The 21,241-nt window shown below is 24.7% G+C and overlaps 2 protein-coding genes across 4 annotated transcripts; both read left to right on the top strand.

The window, feature by feature from the left end:
* Positions 1 to 2,188: 2,188 nt before the first annotated feature.
* Positions 2,189 to 13,940, top strand: LOC126903520 (E3 ubiquitin-protein ligase RBBP6). Of its 3 annotated transcripts, none has more exons than XM_050681692.1 (18): positions 2,189 to 2,377; positions 2,439 to 2,650; positions 3,507 to 3,594; positions 3,674 to 3,716; positions 3,803 to 3,847; positions 3,928 to 4,016; positions 4,079 to 4,196; positions 4,251 to 4,375; positions 4,462 to 4,616; positions 4,683 to 4,916; positions 6,098 to 6,602; positions 6,665 to 6,828; positions 6,887 to 7,028; positions 7,586 to 7,792; positions 7,851 to 8,042; positions 8,110 to 8,208; positions 8,300 to 8,407; positions 11,289 to 13,940. In XM_050681692.1, the coding sequence occupies exons 2-18, from the start codon at positions 2,476 to 2,478 to the stop codon at positions 13,552 to 13,554; spliced, it is 4,755 nt and encodes a 1,584-aa protein (XP_050537649.1). In that variant the 5' UTR covers positions 2,189 to 2,377; positions 2,439 to 2,475; the 3' UTR covers positions 13,555 to 13,940. The 3 variants fall into 3 exon arrangements, with proteins under 3 accessions (XP_050537649.1, XP_050537650.1, XP_050537651.1); XM_050681693.1 differs by having other exon boundaries at positions 6,113 to 6,602; XM_050681694.1 differs by having other exon boundaries at positions 6,116 to 6,602.
* Positions 13,941 to 14,155: 215 nt separating this feature from the next.
* LOC126903521 (desumoylating isopeptidase 1-like) lies at positions 14,156 to 19,164 on the top strand. The gene is made up of 7 exons (XM_050681695.1): positions 14,156 to 14,442; positions 16,138 to 16,237; positions 17,012 to 17,103; positions 17,631 to 17,743; positions 18,122 to 18,244; positions 18,308 to 18,421; positions 18,974 to 19,164. The coding sequence occupies exons 1-7, from the start codon at positions 14,266 to 14,268 to the stop codon at positions 19,017 to 19,019; spliced, it is 765 nt and encodes a 254-aa protein (XP_050537652.1). The 5' UTR covers positions 14,156 to 14,265; the 3' UTR covers positions 19,020 to 19,164.
* The last annotated feature ends 2,077 nt before the right edge of the window (positions 19,165 to 21,241 follow it).

A 21,241-nucleotide genomic window follows, 5' to 3' on the forward strand; every position in this document is an offset into this window, starting at 1 on the left:
ATAATATAACTTTAAATTACTATTTCAATATTTTTAAGCTCTCTAAAAACATTAACATTTGTAACTTGATTTTTAATCCTTACTAAAAACAAAATTGTTATTTCTAATGGCAAAAAAAAGTGATAGGAATATTATTTTTTATTGTGTAATAATTAAAAAAATAGACGTCTGGACATTTTATCAGAAAGTAATACTTCTGTTATTATAAAAAAAATAAAAATTGTTCAAGTTACAATATTAGTGTTAACTATTATCTTTAGTTAGTAATATAACAAAGGGCTAGAAGAACTAAGCCCCCCTAAAAATTCTAGGTACACCATTGCATAGAGTTATCAACTTCTAAAAATGGCTAAAACTATATTTACCGATTACTCATACCAGTGACGTAACTAGACATTTTTTTAGTGGGAAATAGTTTGAAATCATTTTGATGACTTTTTTATTTGCATTTATAACTACTAAAAAATTCAAAAATTACTATTCATTTTAAGGGAAGTGTAAAACAAGAAAAATGTTGACTACTTTCTCAAGTCGAAATTTTCAACTTTCTCTATTGAGTTACTATTATAACCAGGCCAGTTAAATAAATTCAACCTGTCGGAAGCAGCAAAAGCACCATCTGCTGCCCTTGTACGTACGTTTATTTAACACTAAGGTTTAAATTGTTTTAATCGAAATACTTTTGAATACTAAATATAAAACTTACTTAAGCCTTATTATCAAAGATTTTTTATAAGCGAGATAGATTTCAATAAACTTATGATAGAGACGATAGAGAGAAGTGTAGTTACATTTTTAGGGGACAACCAAGGTTATTTAATTGACTGTTTTTTTTTAATATTAGATTAAGCTAACTTTAATATTAAATAATAGTCCTTTTGGTAAACTAAAATAATTTTAGAGGGCAAACCGTTTTCCTCCTTTTAGTTGCTCACTTAATGAGAAACATTTCACTATTTTTTTTTATATTATTAGGTGAAATTTTCATACTTTTGTAAAATTTTAGTTAATTGGCAATTAATAAGATTATTTTATTTAACTTTGGAAAATTACAAATAATTTACCGTTTCTTTTCTTAACAACCCATAAAAGTAAAATATTAGATGGATTATAAATCTATAAAGTAGATTATTAAAAATAATGTGTGTAAAGTCATTCATACGATTTAAAATCAACATTGTGAATATTTTGTATGAGTTACATTTCTCATTTATTACATTTCTTAATTTATCAGTAATTAATTTGTTTTTTAGAATCATAACTTTTTGGGCGTCAACTTTAATTTTTCAAATATATAATTAATTAGCTTATTTAATAGATTATGATCAAATTAAAAAAAATGATTGGTTGATAACAACTTTTTGAATAATAATTTCGGAAGTTATTATCATTTTATATTAATGACTGGAGGTGAGATACGGGTGTTCTTGTTTTATCATATGCTATCTCCTAGTTACACTCTTTCTCCTGCTTAAATATAAAGATGTTAATAATTTCAGAAATATTGGTACTAAAATTTTTAAAACGGTTATTTCCTTAATTTGATCATTTTATATTTTATAAGCTAGTGAAATAGGTTTTTTTCCATTTGAAAAAAATTAATTCGTCACCCCAATAAATTATATGCCATAATTCTAAAAAGTAATTAATAGCTGATAAATTAAAAAATACATGTGATTGAAATAACGAACAATTTTTCTTTTATTATTATATTCGTTTTGTGAGTAATTGAGTGATTTATAATGAACCAATAATTCCGTATATTATATATTTATGTATGTTATTGAACTATTTAAAATGTATTTTATATTATTAAATAATCATTAAAAATATGTCTAAAAGTCTAGAAAAAACACTGCGTCTTGGTTTAGGAAACTGCGCACGCAAAAATTTATAATTTTATCGTTTTTTGTTATAATGTATAAGCTTAAAATATTCAAAATATTGAATAATTATTATACCCAAATAATGTGCAATGAAATTTGGTTAATAAAACAATTTTTATTTACAGATGAAACAATTTTACAAATACTTAAATCGATAATATTACTCTTTATTTATTATTTTTTATCAAGTTTCTAAAAGCAGTGTTGATAAGACGTGTGTGCATGTTATGTTACTATTGTCATGGTAGCACTGTTTTGCTATAACCATATGAAAATATTCTGTACAAGTTGTTTACATGTTTCGGTCTTTTTATCGGGTTATTATTCTACCGAGTGTCGACTGTAGTTTCTCTTTCGTTGATCGTATTACATTTTAACATATTGCTAGATTAAATTAAAGTAATTAAGCGAAGTTATTAAAGGTGTTGTAAACTATTAATTATAAAATAAACATCAGCTCTTTTAAGCAATTATCTAATTTAGTTCAATGCGTAAGTTAAAAATTTTTTATCCAAATTATAACACGAGTGTTTCTTAATATTGTTTTCATAGTTTTTAAAAGGTACACATGTACAAACAAATTAAGTGAATGAAAATCATGTCCGTTCATTATAAATTTAAATCAGCCATTTCTTATGATACTATCACTTTTGATGGTCTTCATATTTCTCTAAAAGATTTAAAGAAAGCAATTCTTCACCAGAAACAAATAGGAAAAAATACAGATTTTGATTTGCAAGTTACAAATGCGCAAACTAATGAAGGTGAGGTCAACAAATTGTATTGTTATTAAGTTATTCAAAATGTTTACTTTATAAAGCTCTATAATGACCTTCAGCTATATATGTTTATATTTACATTCTCGTGGTAATTCATTTTCTTCCATGGTAATGGGAATGATGTATATTAACTTAAATATTATTGTATTAAAGGTGGCTATAATTATGAAATACATAATATTAAATATATATACAAATGTATATTTTTTATATGAATATAAATAATTATAATAAAAATAATAATAAAATGAAAGAATACAGTAATTTATTGTATTTTTTTATCATTTTAAATGAAATAAGTCTATTAAATTTGTATAAAAAAAAATTGTACATATATATGGATCTTAGTATTTATTATTGGTTATATGAAACATCGAGAATTTGAGGGGTTAAGGTGATATGTTGGAAAAAAACTTAAAAGTAGAATAATCATTCTTTCGATTGGATTAGAGATTGCAGTAAATCTTTTTAAGTGCTATTTATCACAGATATTTAAACCAAATGCCTTGAAAATATAGAATTTCTTGATTTTTAAATTAAATTATCTTTAATTAATTTTTTGTTACTTTGATCACTTGAGTTCTAGATGTTTAATATATATAAACAATTCCCTATAGTTTTCCAATTGAAAAATTTTATTTTAACACATAGATTTTGTTTGTTAAGTGATTTTTGCTCTCACTTATTATTAAAAAGCTCCATTTTTAAAGCAAGTTGTAGGAAAGTGTAAAATAATAGTTTTCCCAATTAATATTAATTTAACAATTATTATTCTTGTTAAACTTTTTGTGAAGATAATTTTAATTTCTTATTTAAATAATAATGGCTGTATTATTTTTAGAATACACTGATGACCAAACATTAATTCCCAAAAACACTTCCTTGGTGGTCTCGAGAATACCTTTAACAGCACAGCAAAAGAAAGCATGGTATGGTTGTTTAGAAAACAATATGTTAACTTAAAAATTAATTCTTCAAATAGTTTCTAAATTAGTTTTTATTTTGCAGGGAGAGAGCAGAGCAAAATAATCAGCTTGTTCTTTCAAAACAGGTATGGATAAATATATATATATATATATATATTTTTTTTTTTTTGTTTTAGAAATAAACATTCTTTTAATATTTTATTTTTGTTAGATTTCTAATTTGGATTCACATGATGTAGATACTTCAAAACTCAAGGTAATAAATAACTAAAATTTTAATGTATGTTTAAACAAATTAATATAAAATAAATAATACTATTGTAAAATTTTAATAAGGGTGCTGATTTACTTGGGTCAAATGCAAGTGAAGAAGATAAAATTAATGCTATGATGGCACAATCTACTCAAGAATATGACCCATCTAAGTATGTATTTAACTAAAATGTAATCTAAGTTATATTCTAAAAGTTGGTATATATTATTTTAGTTTTGTGAAAATTCGAGGGGGTAATCAGTTTGGTGAAGTACCTTCAAATTATGTATGTCATCGATGTCATAATCCTGGTCATTGGATAAAAAATTGTCCAAATAACAATATTACATCTGTAAGTTTTACAAAATTTTATTAAAAGTAATATTTAAATAAACTTTATTCCTAGGAACCTATGGATATTAAAAAAGCTACAGGTATTCCAAGAGGTTTTCTTGTCCCAGTTGATGGTCCATCAGTACCAGGAGCAATGTTAACTGGTCTAGGAACATTTGCCGTCCCAAGCATTGATCAGTATGAACAAAATTATAATTAATAAAAAATATGTTGTTGAAAGTATTTTCTATGAAATCCTTAATATAATTTAAAAAAAATTGTAGGGAAGCTTATAAAGAGAGCATGAAACCACATAAAAAACAAGAAACTGAAGTAGAAAAAGTAATGATACCAGAAGATTTGTTATGTAGTTTATGTTCAGATTTACTGAATGATGCAGATATGATGCCATGCTGTGGAACGTCATTTTGTGATGAATGTAAGTTTAATAATTGTATCTTTAAGTTATACAATTGATTAATTGTATAATTAATATTAAATTAAGGTATTCGTAATGCTCTCTTGGAATCTGAAGAAAATGAATGTCCCGATTGTCACGGTAAAGAAATATCTCCTGAAACTTTAATCCCAAATAGATACCTTCGAAATGCTGTAAATAGTTTCAAAGATAAAACTGGTTATAGCAACAAAAGAATGGATGGTATCAAAGGAAAAATAAATGAGTTAAAAAGTGAAATAGTTCCAACACCTGTGATTCAGGAAGAACAAATTAAAGAAGGTAATTTTTATGAAATTACAACAAAATTTTTTAACTTGAATTGTATTAATTCCTTTATTATTAATTGATTTAACTAATGAATTTTTAATTTAAATATTAATTGATTTTTATTATTTTTAGTTAATGTTTTAGATAATTAACTAATTAAGAAAATGACTGGTCAATTACTTTTGGTCCAGTACTTCAGAAGTTATTAACAATTAACAATGTAAAGTTATTACTGGAAGTGAAAATGTAGATACTACTATATTTATCTCTAGTCATTTCTAGGCCTTACTCCTTCTCCACCATAGTATACATATGTTCAAGTTATTAATATGTTTATATTAGACAGGAGTAAGAGAATGAGAAAAAGAATGAGTAAAAGAATTGACTAGTAATATAATAATAACACCACGTCTCAACTTCAGCCTACAGTATAACTAACTAATAATTATTAACTTTTGAAATATTGGTCCAATAGTTGATAACAGCCAGTCATAATCTTAACTAGATCATTATCTAATAAATACACTAGTTAATTATATACCTTCCCATTTAAAAAATTAAAGTTAACATCCTTTTAAGGTATAAGGGATAAACATAAAAAATACTTCATAACTAATAAATATTACTAAAAATTATTATATTTTGATAAATTAAGTATTTAATAAAATTACCTTGTATAACAGGTATCCCACCATGGTCAGATATCTTAAACAACTTATTTAGCGAATATTTTGTGTTACTTTTTTTTAAAACAATTTGTACAGTTTTGAATTGTTTTAAGTATATTTTTATTTTTTTTTAAATTTCGAAATGAGCCTTGCACACAATTTTGTAGTGTCAACGATAATTTTAGGTTCTTATCAAATTTTACTATTTATAGAGTTCCAAACATATTAATACATAGAATATGTATGTATCGCAAATCGGTGCAGGCCATACTAATATATGTGTACTCCGCTTGCGTTTCATACTCACACTATGTATAAAAATGCATGTAACTCAAATAGTATTTGTCCTAAAATAATCATCAACCCATTGAATAAATTTACAGATGTTTAATGGATATTTTTATTCTATTGACAAAAATTCTAGTGTAAAATTGAAAATAAAATTTCATACATTTTTTTTATCCTATAATGAGTCCTATGGTTCTTTATTGTTTTATGAAGACAAGAGTTGCAATTTATTATTAGGAATTTGCCTTTCAGAAGTAGTCATTCCGGCTAGTACTCAATTGCCTACGTTTGACCCTTCAATTGAAGGAGATACTAATGAAATATATCAAAAAATTTCTGCTGTCGGGGACTCAGTGTCTGTAGAAAAAAATCGTCATAAAAACTATTCATCAACTGGGACAAGGCATAATTCTCACAATCATACTTTCAAATCCCAAGTTCAATCCCAAGCTCAGTCTCAAGCCTCATCTGTATCTGGGAACATTAGTGATCGACCAAATAACACTAATATACTTCTTCCCACGAACAATATGTACCAAAATGCTCGCCATCCTATTTCAAAATCATCAGAACGAATGTCCCATGTACCACGTTATAATCCCCAATCCATGTCTATCCCTCCTCATCCTCATTTACGCCCTTGTTTGCCTGTAGGACCTGCTGATTTAACGGTTCCACCACCTCCTTTTGCTCATCCACCACCAAATATTCAATCTGATGTTGGATATAATCAAATGCAACCGTAAGTTCATTTTTATTTTGTTTTTAGAATAATTTCTATTAATTTTTTTTTATTTAAATTAGTATACTCAACCCACCACCTCCTGGATTAGATCAAAATAATAGTCCAGCTAATGTATCATCTGATGAAGGAATGCTTCCTCTTGAATCATCTCATCATCAATTAGACAAATTTGAAAATACAACTGGGTCAATTCAATCTGTAATGAGAAATGATTTTTCTAGTAGTAAGTAAATAATTATCAAACTAAAAATTTTTAAAATAATTTTTTTTATTGTAAATAGGTTACTATCAACCAATGCCAGGCTATGAACAATATCCCATGCACGTAGATATGAGAAATCGAGGTTACAGTCGAGGCTACAGGAGACCTTCTCGTGGACAGCATTTAGGGTCAAGTTATCGTAATGGCGGATCATATGTAGGGTGAGTTAATATTTAAAATGACAAATTATTTACTGAATAATTTAAGTTAATTTAAGAGTAAACATTTTCTAATTATTCTACTTAATTTAATAGTAATATTATACAAAAATATTTTCATAGATAGTTTGATAGCTTAATAGAAAACCTATTACTTGAATATTATTAGTATTTTAGTATATTGTTCTAAAAAAAATAACTAAGTGGGTTTTATTTTATATTTTCAAATTTATTTAGTTTTTATATGATTAAAATTGTTTTAAAACTCTTATATTAAATAGACAGTTATAATGGTCAATAGCTAAAAAATCGTTAGGAAATAAATAAATATTAGTTATTTAAAATATTTTTCAATCTTAAATTATTAGAATATTTTTCTTCACTATGGAGATTGAGTTTTATTAAATTATAGCCCCGATAACTACAATTAAATACTTTTTGTGATCTTTTGACATATTGTTGAGCAAAATTGATCTCAGCTATACGTCATAGCTAATATAGCTATGCAAAATGGTCATATGTTAATTATTAGCTGTAATACATAGAAAATGTTATTATAGGGGTAAAAGAACTATAGATGATCCATTAGCTATGTTTCAACGTATATTAAGAGAGCGAGATAATAAAAGACGTGATTTAAGAGGACGGCATTCTTTATCTCGATCAAGATCTCGGTCAATATCCAGATCAAGGTCTCGAGATCGTTCACGTAGTTTAAGTCGTTCACCTGCTCGAATTATGAAACGTAGGACACGTTCAATTTCAAGGTAATTTCTATTGACTACAGAAGTGTTAAAATTTTACTACTGTTCCTTCAATTATTAGGTCTCCACCTCCACGGAACCGTTCAATAAGTCCAAGACGACGTAGTCGTACACGTTCTCGAAGCCCAATGAGAAAACGCAAAAAGAGTTTAACACCATTAAAAAGAGTACCCGTTAAGTCTAGGAGAAGATCACGTAGCTCTAGTCGTGACCAGCCTAGTCGGAGATCAAGATCTTTGTCTATTCACAGAAGGTATATGTATATATATATGATAGTTAAACAAAATTTTAATTATTAATTTTAAACGTTTTTTTGTTAGATCTCGAACTAGATCTAGATCTCCTGTTCACAGAAATCGATTATCACCATCACCTCGATTTAGATCAAGATCACCATCATTTTATTCTTCACCAACAAAGTATGTATGCATAACATTAAAAAAATAAAATAAAATAATAGTACTTTATTCTGAAAATGTAACACTTTACTTACAATTCTCTTTTTAATAGATACAGCAATTATCCAAGAGAGGAGGACAATTATGGGGCTAAAGCAAATTGGCGTGGGCGTGGTGGTTCTTGGAACAGAGGAAATCAACCTTACCATCAAACACACAGGTACAGTTTTGTTGTAAATGTTATTGCAGTTTCTAGTACCGATAGTCAGTTCATATTCGAACACTGTAGTTTGCCAGAAGAAAATCCAACTTATCACTATTATGAACATGAACTTTTTTAACTCGTTTATATAAATTGATTTGATCTCACTTATGATATCTTTTTTCTAAGTTAGGTTTTCTGTGATGTATTTAAATATTTAATTTTTCAATCTGTGATATGATAAAGTGATACTTTTACAACAATGTATTTATTTTTACTGGTTAAGTGTTCATTCTAGTGTAACAAATTATTGTAGCTATTATGTTTATAATCCTGGAATAGATATTTCTAACACTAAAAGAATGATCTCATATTAATAAATTATTTTTGAATTTCAACTAATTACTAATTTTGGTTCTATCTTTACTGATTTTTTTTAACCAAGTCACTTGATATTTTAAGTTTTAACTAAAAAACCAATTTTAAAAAAATCTGAATTATAATAAAAATGTTATTGTTGGCTTTTTTTTTGGTATTTGTGCTAATATAATCTGTAGCTTTATTTTTTTATTTTTTTTTATAATAAAAATGTTAAAAGTAAAAGTTTATCCAATGATTACTATTAAAATATACCGAAGTTTTAATAAGTAACTATCTATTGAAATATGATATATATATATTTTTTTATTTATTTTTAATAAATTATGAGTTTTATTTTAGCTTTTGTAGTTTTAATTAAAAATGTTTAAATTTCACAGTATTTAGTAAAAAAAAAATTACTTATTTAAATTAACTGTATATTGCTTGTTTTATTAATCAATCAAAATTGTTAAATTATTATCATTTTTTAATGTATGCTCTATTAAAATTTATAATAAATTATTTTTAATGCTAAATATTATAAATATTTTATGGGAAAATGATAAACATACTTTTTTTGGTTATGCATTTTAAAATAACAAAATTGATACAAAACATGTTTTCCCCTATAAAAATAATAATTTTATTTTTTAAATATACATGTTGATTCAGATTTTATGCTTTTTATTTTGAATTAAAAAAATGTATTGTTTTATAATTTAATCGTTTAGAAAATTGAAATGTTAAGTAGTCATTTTAAAATACTATTATTGTAAAATTAATAACTTATGTATATTATAAATACTGTAATTTCCATTTATGTTATTTTATTATTTTCTGTAATCTTAAACAACAAGAGTATAGTATTAATAGATTGTACAACTATTTTCTTTTATTTATTTAAACTAATGAGAATAGTACATTTCTTTAAAAATACCTTTATCTTGTATAAGTTGAAAATACATTATTTTTAATTAAAAAATTGATAATTATGCAATTATTAAAAAAAATTTGATTGTGGTTGATATGTTATATAACTTTATACTGAAAAACGATATGTTGAAGTTTGAATTCTACAATCATCATTAAATTTGTATTGTTCCTATATAATATTCTCAATGAATTTTTACTTAAATTGTATTACCTATTACTTATTATTACATTTTTACATATGTATTGAGTGTATTCTTATTATTATTACTTACAATTTTATTAATTTTAAATTAGTCTTTTAGTTTGCTATTAAATTTTATATTTGTTAAGTTTAATTATTTTTTTATTGAAAATTTAACTAGTAAATTTTTGATTATTAATTTAATTATTTACATTCATAATGAATGAACACGTACATTTTGAACTTAATTAAATAGATATTTAATTTGTATTTTTTACTTAAAATATTTATGTTTTCAAGTTCATGTTATATTTTGAAATGTTAAGTACTTTTTAATTTTTGGAATAATATCCTGTATAGAATTTGTTATTTAATTTTAAATGTAACTTAACACATTAGTTTTTATTTTATTTTTATAATTAAATTACGTATTACAGGCCATTAGTTTTTATCCTTTGTTAATGCATTATTTATTAAATATCAAATGATAAAAGCTTTGTTTTGTTGAAAAGTTATTGTATAGCTTATACTATAATAAGTATTTTTGTAGTTTCAATATTTATGTACTTATTTATACTTATTTTATTATTTATGTATGTTTAAAAAAAATTAATGTTATTATTTTTTTACAATTTAATTATCAACATTTTTAAGAGTTTTATTTTTTTCTTAATAATTAAACTTAATGTTTAAGAAACAATTTATTTATACACATGTATTTTATAAAATAATTTCCTAGAGTTTTGTATCAAGTGTATCTAAATTTTTGATGGTAAGATTCCTATGTAATTTAAATATCAGGTGTACATTTTTTATTGTAAATATTGTTATTCTATTTTTTTTCTTTTTGTTTTTTATAAAAAATAATGAGCTTTCTTACTTATTGATATTACTTTAATTTATTTTTCCTATGAAATATGTTGCGGTTTTGGACAATATTTGGGATCAGTTTGGTAATAAAGGTAATACAAATATATATGATATTTCGCTTACTAGCCATGCGTTAATTAAAATCTTGGCCTAAAAAAAATACTAGAAGTTTGCAGGTTTTTGTTAGCTGCCTGTAATCTAAGTAGCAGTACTAGAAACTTCGGATGGACACTACATCTTTAATTGATTTGAACATTATAACGTAATAATTTATCCTTTAAGGATTTGAAGACTTCAATTATATCAAGTATTAATATATTTGGTCTATCCTTTGATGAGTTTTCTCTTGGGATAGTTTTATATCTATTTGTACGGTAGATAAGGATTTAATTAGTATAATCCTAGAATTAGTTTAATTAGGACTAATAGAATTAGTCCTAAATATTAAAAATTAAAGGCGAATAATCAAAAAATCAAATGTTTTGTAAATTACCACTAAATATAACTTTATACCAGTAATTATGTAATTAATATTTTATATTGTATTTTTGTTAGGTATCAAAGGTCATTTGAAGAACACACAGGTCAATTTGATGTGGCTCTCGATCGATCAGACGACTACGTTGCTTCTTATCCCCAATTCGATCCTCATTATGCAATGGATCCTAATTTAGTGTGTGATTGGGATGAAATACGAGACAAAGAGATGAGAGAGAGGGAAAAAGAAAAAAAGGAAGAAGAAGAGAAGCAAAATGCTAAATCAAAAAGCCGAACTCCAGTTAAATATCACAAGGTTGATAAACAAAATTTTTCTCCTGAAAAAAATCATAAGGATTCTGATAAAAAAGATAAAGGAAAGAAAAAAAAGAAAAAAGATACTGACGTTGATAAAAAAAAGAAAAAAAAGAGCAAGGAGAAAAAAGATAAGGAAGATGGCAAAAAAAGTGAAGATAAAGAAGTTGATGACCAAATTGGAAGCAATAAAAATCATGAGATAAATTTAATGTTAGAAGATCAAGAACCGGCAGCACCTGGTACATCGGAGTCTCCTCCTCCTTTTGAGATTGTCAGTAAAGAATCAAACAGCGAAGAAAAAATGTCTGATGGTCTTTACGGAGACTTGGGTGAAGAAGCTACGGTGGACACTAGCTGGGGTAGCTATACGCAAAGTCTTGAAGAGACAACTTCGACTCCTTCTAAATTAGATACAAAACAAGAAAGCTCTAAAGAGCCGGAAGTATTAGCCGAACTTCCTGAACGTTCTAAATGGGAAGTCGAAGATGAAACAAATATAGCGGATGACAAAATATTCGAAGAAAAAATAAAAGAAAAAAGTATAACAGATACAATTGGGACAAATATTGATATCAATCATAGATCAGTGACTAATGAGGTACTTAAACGGGCTGAAAATGCCATTTTCCAAAAGACCATTAGAACTTTGGATGGTAAGAAGATTGTTATGTCTGACAATACTAAAGATAAAAAAACAGATACAGTAAAAGAAAAAAAATCTGAATCCGAAAAATATAATAAAGAAAAGAAAACAGATAATAGTAGTAGAGATAAAAAATTAGATACGACTAAAGATAAAAAAACAGATTCTAACAAAGACAAGAAAATTGAAGTTTCAAAGGAAAAGAAAATGGAAAATGTTATTAATAAAGATAATAAAAAACAAGACATGGAAAAAGAAAAAAAAATAGATAAAAACAAAAGATCGGACATTATAGAAAAAAAATCGGGAGTTCTAAATAAAGAAAATAAATCTAAATCGTCATTGGTGTCCCAAAGGGATTCGTCTAAACACAGAGATAAAAAGGAATCTGATAACGTTTTGGATTCGCTGACTATTCAAAGGGAAGCACGTAAAGCCGGTAACTCCATACAAATCACGATACCGACAGACACCGTTGATGATAAAAAAGTTAAAGAAATACCTGCTAAACGCATATCGGCAAAAGATAGGTTAGGTGAAAAGATAGAGGATAAGGACGACAAAAGGTATAAATCCAGTCGTAGCGAAAAACGAAGGGCTTCAAGATCTCCTATTCGCGTTCATTCTACATTAATAGTACCGGAACCGTTGTCTAGGAAAGTTAGAGGTTCTTCTAAGAGCCGTCGTGATGATGTAAGCAGAGTTCGTAGGGATAAAAGTAGTGGTAGAATAAGTCATCGACACCCATCTCGGTACGACGACGAAAAAAAATTAGAAAATTCGAGGAAGATAGAAGAAAGTCGTAAAGTCGTTAACAGAGCAGACAATAAACATCATAGAACAACTGGATCAGAACATCCAAGAAGTTCTCCATTAGTTAAGAAAGACGATCGATCGACTAGAGTAAAAGAAGAGAAACGGTCAGTTAAGGAAGAAAAACTTGACAGAACTGTTAAAAGAAAAGCTAAGTCAATTGGAAAAGAATCGCCACCCGAAAAGAAAGAGCGCAGAAATCGGCGACTGGAATCTGATCGAAACAACGACGAACAAGAAGACGAGGAAGATGAAGTGATTAAAAATCCTATCAAAAATAACGAATCGGATGAATCGAATGATTCATCGTCAAGTAGTTCTAGTAGTTCGTCTGATTCATCGCCAGTAAGGACGAAGAAGAGGAAGAAGAACAAAAAACAAAAGAAAAAAAAACATGTCAAGAAGAAGAAAGTAGTTGTTAGTAGTTCAGACTCAGATTATTCAGATTCATCATCTGAGTCTGAAGAAGAAAGTACCAAGCAAAAGAAAAAGAAAAAGAAAGAACAGCGAAGTAAACATAAAACTCATAAAAAATCCATAAAGAAGAAGAAAAAGTCCAAACACAAATAAACACAACTTTTATTAAATGTTCTATCGCCGTTAATAGCTCGACTGCTCATGTCATACATTGAACATATTAAGAAACAATTTTACATTTATTGGGGTTTTCTTTTATTTTCTATTTAATAATATGTTTTTGTTTTTATTTTATATAACTACAAACAATATTTTAACTTTGCGGTTTTCAGACTTTTGTATAAATTTGTTAAATATATATTAAGATGTTGCTTTATGTGTAAGATGGTACATCACTAGCGATTTTTTTTTATAAAATATAATTTATATATATATTTTTTTGTAAATATTGAAATGAACTGTAATTATGTTATTTAACTACTGAAATAATAGATGCATGTAACTTTGTATTATATTTGACATAATATATTGTTTAAAAATTATTTTTATTGATTTGTTACTTAATTAATCATCCCAATCAATTAATTTTTTTATAAGTTATTAAATAAATAAATTGTTTTTTATGATCTCGAACAGGATAAAGTGACACATCCACTATGTTATTGCTTTAAAATTAATATTTTAAGATTATTGTTTTATTATTAAGTAAATACTAAAAAAAAATAGTATTAAATCATTTTACATAAATTAATTTTCTCCTAAAAATCATTTTAGTAGTAAATAGGCATTTTAGTAGGCACTCTTGATATAGTGTTACATTAAATAATATCACAAAGTTGCATATACTCGCAGAATCATTAAAATATGAATACTATACAAAATACAAAGATTTTTAGCATTTTTATATGTGCTGTTATTTGTTGCATACATTTTGTCGTTTCACATAATCGACCATTTGAAAAAGAAGAAATCGAAGTCGCAAGACAAATTTATAATATGCATAATATTAAAAATGAAGAACCTGAACTCTGTGATAATTTGGTAGATTATTTATTTTTTTTTTTTTTAATGACAATATTTTTGATTGTGCGTATTAAAAAGTTTACACATATGAATAGTTATAATGTAAATCTGAACCTGGAGAAGCCAAAAATAAAAGGAATTTGATTTTCTATGTACATTTATATAGAATCGTCAGTTTATAGGTTAAAAAAAAATGTTGTTTTATTTTTTTACATATATTTCTTAATTTATTAGAAATAAAGTTATTAATTACTTTTTGGGATCACTCCTCATAAATTATTGAAGGGTAAACTTATTTTTTTAATAGTAACATACATAGTTAACTAGCTTATAAAATAGAAAATTATTTAATTAAGAAAATAACTGGTCGATAACAACTTCTGGGCCAGTACTTTGTTTAAAAGTTGTTGTCGACGAGTCTTTTTCTTAATTAAATCTTTTTTTTATTTTATAGACTAGTTAAATATGTATGTTGTTGTTAAAAAATTTAAGGTGATACTCTAATATTGTATAAGGGATGAATCAAAGAAGTATTCAATAATTGATATAACTGAAATAGCCAAAAAATATTTATTAAATAATTTTTTTTTTAAGTAATTGAGTATAATGATAAACGAATCTCTCTGTATAATACTCTTAATAATATGGGTACAAAAACATGTTTTTTATTAAAAATCTGTTCAACATTTTCTCTAAGAATTAAGCTCCGTGGCGATAAATAGTTTCAAATTGTAAAAAATGTCTGCAAAATATTGACATAATATATAAGTATTCTACAGACTTTTGATATTAATAGCACATTTTTTATAAAAACTATTAAACTAATTTTTAAGTAAAATTAAATGAAACTTTATAGTAAATAAGGAATGATTTTATGAGTCCAAACTTAAGAATGACAATGTCTAATAGAATTAAAATAAAGATAGCTTTACTTGTTAAATATTTGTGTTTATAGTTGTAATATCATGTTTATGAAGTTGATGAATCCAACAAAGACATTCAAAGAGGGGGTTAGGGGAGAATTTATATTTTTTAATTGCATATGATATATCAACACTTATAAAAATCAAATTATAAATATGATATTATATTTTAATTTAATGCTATTTTTTTTTTGAGTTAAGCACAAACAATTTACAATAATAATTTTTTATAATTCTTAACTCATAGAAACATGTGTTTTTTTTAATATATTTTATGAAAAAACTTTAAAAAAATCTAATTTTCATTAGATACTTAAAAAAACATATAAATCAATGTACTACACTCAAAATTAGGTTAAACCAAATTTTGAACACTTTCTAATTACTTAAGGACCCAGAAAAATATAATTACATAGTTAGCCTATATTTATATTCTTGTAAGTTTTGTAAATAACTCTGTATGCTATTTTTTATTGATGATCAGCTTCAAACGGTTATTTGGCTAATTTTTGTAAACCATAAAGTATTTCGGTAATTAAATTAATTATTATTTTTCTTAAATAATTTTTTAATTAGTCCAGGAATACTAATAGTTGTACTACTATTGATTTTTATTAATGATGTATATTCAGGTAATGATTTTTTAGAATCATACAGTTGAAAAATGTAGAATTTTCATTTACATTTGATATGTTAATAAAAATCTCTTAAAAATGTTATCACTAAGGTTTGAACAAAATTGCAAATTATTAAAAAAAACTGTTAAAGACAATATTTTATATGTTTACAGCCAAGTATTTTCAAGAAACCCGGCAAAGATGGCGAAGAAGTGTTTTTATACGTTTATGACATGTCTCGAGGATTATCTCAGTACATCAGTAAAATATTAAGTAAGTATTTCTTATATAATTTTTTAACTTCGATGCGAGCTGGTCTTGTGATGATGTATGTTTTTTATGCCTGTCTATCAAAATTTTCAGTTCTCCCTGGACCAATTTTAATAATCAAAACATCAAAAGAACACGATTTTAGTTTAGTTGACCTTATTGTCATCGAAAATTATTTCTTATTACTTAAAAACCAAATTTTACCACTAATGGATTAATAGTTACATATATGTTTACGACCAGAGAAGAAATTAAGGGGATATAAAAGTTTCTTCAATTTTTACAATAAAAACTTTTTCTTGTTCATTATTTAAAAAAAAAACCTTTTTAGAACTCTTTTTTATAGTTTATGACTCGAGATTCTCGTCAACTGATATTCGAACCTGACTGTAACAATTTTAGTAATGTTTAACTGTATAATAGTTGTTTGAATGTCTTAAAATCTTTTAATTTTGTTCAAATTTATTGAATCGTTGTGTAATTTTATAATGTTCAATCGTTAATGCTAATAAAACATAAAATATTTTCTAAAATTTACATTTTATTTAAAGAAATTTTATAAATTGTTTATAATGTCACTTGCATAATAGTGCCATGCCTATCATTGTCGTTATTAAATTTTCTAACTATAGTTAGAAAACATAAGTATCATGAAAATGTTTTTTTTAATCTTTGATATAAGATTTTTTTGTCTCTCTTCAATTAAAAAATCGTAGTTACACCTCTGATTTAATTACTATGAATTGCTAATAATTTTATTATTGTAATATTTTATAGAGATTCCTGTAGAAGGAATTTGGCATAGTTCAATTGTTGTTTATGACAAGGAACATTTTTATAACTCTTGTGGCGTATTTTCATGTAAACCGGTTAGTAATACTCATTAAATAAATAAATAAATCATTTAAATAATCTGTGGGGGTTAAAGTAAAAGTGATACAAGCAAATTTTTATATTTTTTCAGGAGAGTAGTTTGAAATATTTTAATATTTTAAAGACTAATGGAAATGTAGATTTTGTAAATGCAATAATATTACCTTATAATTTAATTTTATTGTTATCGTTAATGCAAAAAAGAGATAAAATTATTATTTCAGATTAAACTCATTTTACCTAAAAATTAACTTATATTGCTTTCTCTTTAACTTCCATATATATAAATAGCTAGCAATAAATATAAATAATAATAACGATAAATAATGTTTTACTTAATATTTTAAAATAGAATTTTAAAGTAAAATTTTTTATTTAACCAGTATCGGTATTGTTATGAAAAATATTATATAATAACAAAATTTAGGATACTGTCTTTAAAAGATCAATGAATACTCAAATATAATATTATATTAAAACGTTATTCATAAAATAACGTGTTTATTGTTTTTTTTTTTTTAAGAAAACTTGGCGAATTTATGGCGAACCTACACGCATTAATATGTTATGTAAAACTATGTTAAACGAGGGCCAAATTTTGGAAATAGTGAATAAAATGAAGTTTAAAAATTTTTCGTAAGTATAATTATTACATTTAAATCGTTTATTACTTAAGGGGTTTTGAATTTAAATTAAATTTTATATATTTTTGATGTTAAAAAATTTAACGACCCAAAAAAAAAATCCCTCAATTGAATCCCGTGCGACTCAGCATTTAAAATGCCGACACGGCAAAATATATTAAATTATTACAATATATTAAATATAGTAAATACACCCCTGTCCCCTGAAAAAATTTCTAGGACCACATCTGAATAAGTGGCGTACTCAAAGTTATCTAATGAAATTTTTACTATTGGTTTATTCTACTGAATTACTATATATTTATTCACATTCTACGATAAGCAATAACCTATTATCAGTTTTTTTAAGAAGGTGTAATTTTAATTTTAGGTTTCAACAGTACAATTTAATGAAACACAATTGCAATATATTTGCAAACGAATTAAGTATTGCAATATGCAAAACCTCATTGCCAAGTTATATTTTAGATCTACCGAAAAATATCTCTAAAACGTAAGTATAACAGAAAAATTATAAGTATTTTGTAAACAAAATCACCCCTTTTTTTTGTTATAGTCATATTGGTCCTGTCATTCAATTTTTGTCTGACACTTTTGGAAAAAATACAAAAGCCACTAATGATAATTATTATGATTATGAGAAACTTACTGAGGACATTTCCAACGATAGGTAATATATTAGTATTAACTTGCAGTGTTTCATAAGTCACCAGATTCATTCTTAAAGAAAATATGTTAAGTTTTGATAATGGTAACATTATTCTCAAAATACGTATCCGCAATTTATTAGTGGTTTTTATGGCTTTTTAACTTAAATATTTTCAATATTTTTTAGTTTTAAATTAATATTTTTAATATAATTTTTATTTTAAATAAAAATGAAATCTCCCATAAAAACAAATCAATTAGTTTACTTTAAATATCTAGTTCTTTATAACTTTTAAGTTCTTAAAATCATAAATTTTAAAAAAATGTTCTTTTCAAAACATTACTTTATATAAATATATAAAATATTCCCATTTTTGTATCATAGAATCAAATTAAAAACAGTTTAATTGATTTTTCAAGTATTTATTTTTAGATCATAAAATAAAATGGATATAATAAAATATTATAATAAAATAATATAATAAAATGGAATAGCTTCAATACTATTATAGCTTTTCAACCAACTTACAAACAATTTGTTTTTAATTATTTGAATAATTGTTTTAACTTTTAGTACCCTTGGTCAAGCATTAGAACCTTTTATGGATTATTTGAAATAAACAAATGGTCATATGTAAAATAAAAAATTTCTTGATAATAGTTTAGTCAATACAAAATCTTTGTTATAAAAATCAATAAATGTATTAATATTAATATTTAAAAAATTAATATATAAAATCTCAGTTTCAAAATATTTAAAAATCAAAAATTCTTCAAAATTAAAACTATAATTAATATAATTTATTTAAAACTAAAAAATATTAAACTAAAAAAAAAAAATTTAATAAAATTCTGTATGCGTTTAGCATTGATAATGATAACATTTTTCCTGATATACGTACCCACGATTTTTTAGTAATTTTTTTGTGTCTTCTTGAGTTTAATATTTTTTTGTTTTAAATTAATAATATTTTTAATAAATTTTTAATTTTAAATAATATTAGCCACAAGTGTTCAATGTATATAGTTAAAAATTCATTGTTGAAATTATCATTTTTAGGCAAAATAAATTTAGTTCTATAAAATTTAAAGCTTTTTATGATCAATTATGTATGATAAATTTTACATTTTTCAGTTTTTCGTATATAAATTAAAAAAAAAAAAGACATCTACATTGTTAAGTAATTTTTAACAAATATATACATTTTTGTAGTCACACTGTCGTTGTTTTTTATTTAACCAACTGATTTTGTAATTAAAAAAAGAACTAAATTTTTTTTAAAGATGGGTGATTAAAAAATTGCTAATTAGATATGCTCAGATAAATAAAAAACCTTCTTAAAATAAACGAAATATTACATATTTCTTTCGATGCTATCATATTATAATCAAAGATTTAAATGTTTTTAAAACGATAGAATACTTGCATTCAATGGAGTAAATATTTTACATAATTTAAGTACAATTTCCTTTGTTTCAATGCATTGTGCCATTGAAAAAATAACAAAAATGCAGAATGCGCTATTCAGAGCGGTCCTTATTGCTCTATAGGCAGATTCTTAAAAGGTAATTGATCTCTTACACACGTCAAACCCTGGACTCGAGTACAGGACCCTCAATTGACATAAAGTTATGGTAGTATAGTTATAGTAGATAAGGAATGTGTGCTGAAACTTTATGGAGCACCTAAAAAAAAAGCTCTATTAATAAATATAGATTTTTTTCGTTTATCATAAATGTATGATCTATACAAACATTTAATTTGGCTGAATTACCTTCAACCAAAGTATTTGTAAGAAAACATTTTTACCGTATCAAGTATAAAAGTTGTATGTAAACAAAACAAATGCAATAGATTGGAGTTAGCAGACGAGTAAAAAAGGTTTGCAACTTGAATTTTCGAATAAAGATCTAGGCCCAAAAAATATTTTAGAAAAAATTTCTTGTGTTTATGTAAAAAATTGTGGGCTTGCATGTGAACGTAGAAAACAAGGATTAAAGTGTTTAAATGCTAGAAAAATTGTATGTGGCTAAACATGTTTTAACGCCCAATATGATATTGAACATAACTATTTTTTATAAAGTATGTTATTTAATAATATATTACTAAACACAGTATATATATAATTAAATATAATATATACTTAAATATATTAACAAATAAAATATTAAGTAAATTAATTAATTTTTTAATTTAGAATTTTCATTTAAATATGATAATGTTTGATCATGAACTTATTTGAAATAAGTTCATATTTAAATTATATATGGTTATATATAATTAAATTCTATTAAGTAGTACAACAATTAGTTAAAATAGATTAAAATCGTCTTCTTTTGACTTATTATTCATTAAATCGGTCAAATTAAAATTGAGAATTTTTATGGACAGACATAATAAAAAATAAAAACACTGCCACAGATTTATTTATTGTAATAAATTAAAATTGATAATTAATCTATAAACTATATTTTAGTTAATTTTTTGATTTGACACATTTTATTATTTTTAATTTTTATTTTGGAACAGTTCTTCTGAATATATTTTCTGTCAATTTGAGACAGAATCCATTTATACTATTTTCGCAAATATCAACATGTTTATATTTTGATTTTCACAACCTCGAAATTAATTATATTGTTTATTTTTTAAGCGTTTCTGCTATAAGTATGGCGTTATTCTGTGAACTCAATGAACTCAAAAACAGTAACATTCTTAAAATTTTTATGATAAAACAAGTGTCTTGTTAGTTTTTTACGATAATATTGTAATTAGACCTATAAATTCAAAATTAAAATCTTAACATTCTTTATATCAATTACTGTTAAATATTTATGTTAA

Source organism: Daktulosphaira vitifoliae, unplaced genomic scaffold (genome assembly GCF_025091365.1).
Source record: "Daktulosphaira vitifoliae isolate Bord-2020 unplaced genomic scaffold, ASM2509136v1 Scaffold_4, whole genome shotgun sequence".
Lineage (NCBI taxonomy): Eukaryota > Metazoa > Arthropoda > Insecta > Hemiptera > Phylloxeridae > Daktulosphaira > Daktulosphaira vitifoliae.

Excerpts from the sequence above, each read along its gene's own strand:
- LOC126903520 (XM_050681692.1), top strand. The coding sequence starts at position 2,476 with ATGAAAATCATGTCCGTTCATTATAAATTTAAATCAGCCATTTCTTAT. Across the intron at positions 4,197-4,250 it reads CAAATAACAATATTACATCT|GAACCTATGGATATTAAAAA; the intron begins GTAAGTTTTACA and ends CTTTATTCCTAG. Across the intron at positions 6,603-6,664 it reads GGATATAATCAAATGCAACC|TATACTCAACCCACCACCTC; the intron begins GTAAGTTCATTT and ends TATTTAAATTAG.
- LOC126903521 (XM_050681695.1), top strand. The coding sequence starts at position 14,266 with ATGAATACTATACAAAATACAAAGATTTTTAGCATTTTTATATGTGCT. Across the intron at positions 18,245-18,307 it reads CCGAAAAATATCTCTAAAAC|TCATATTGGTCCTGTCATTC; the intron begins GTAAGTATAACA and ends TTTTTGTTATAG. Across the intron at positions 18,422-18,973 it reads GAGGACATTTCCAACGATAG|TACCCTTGGTCAAGCATTAG; the intron begins GTAATATATTAG and ends TTTAACTTTTAG.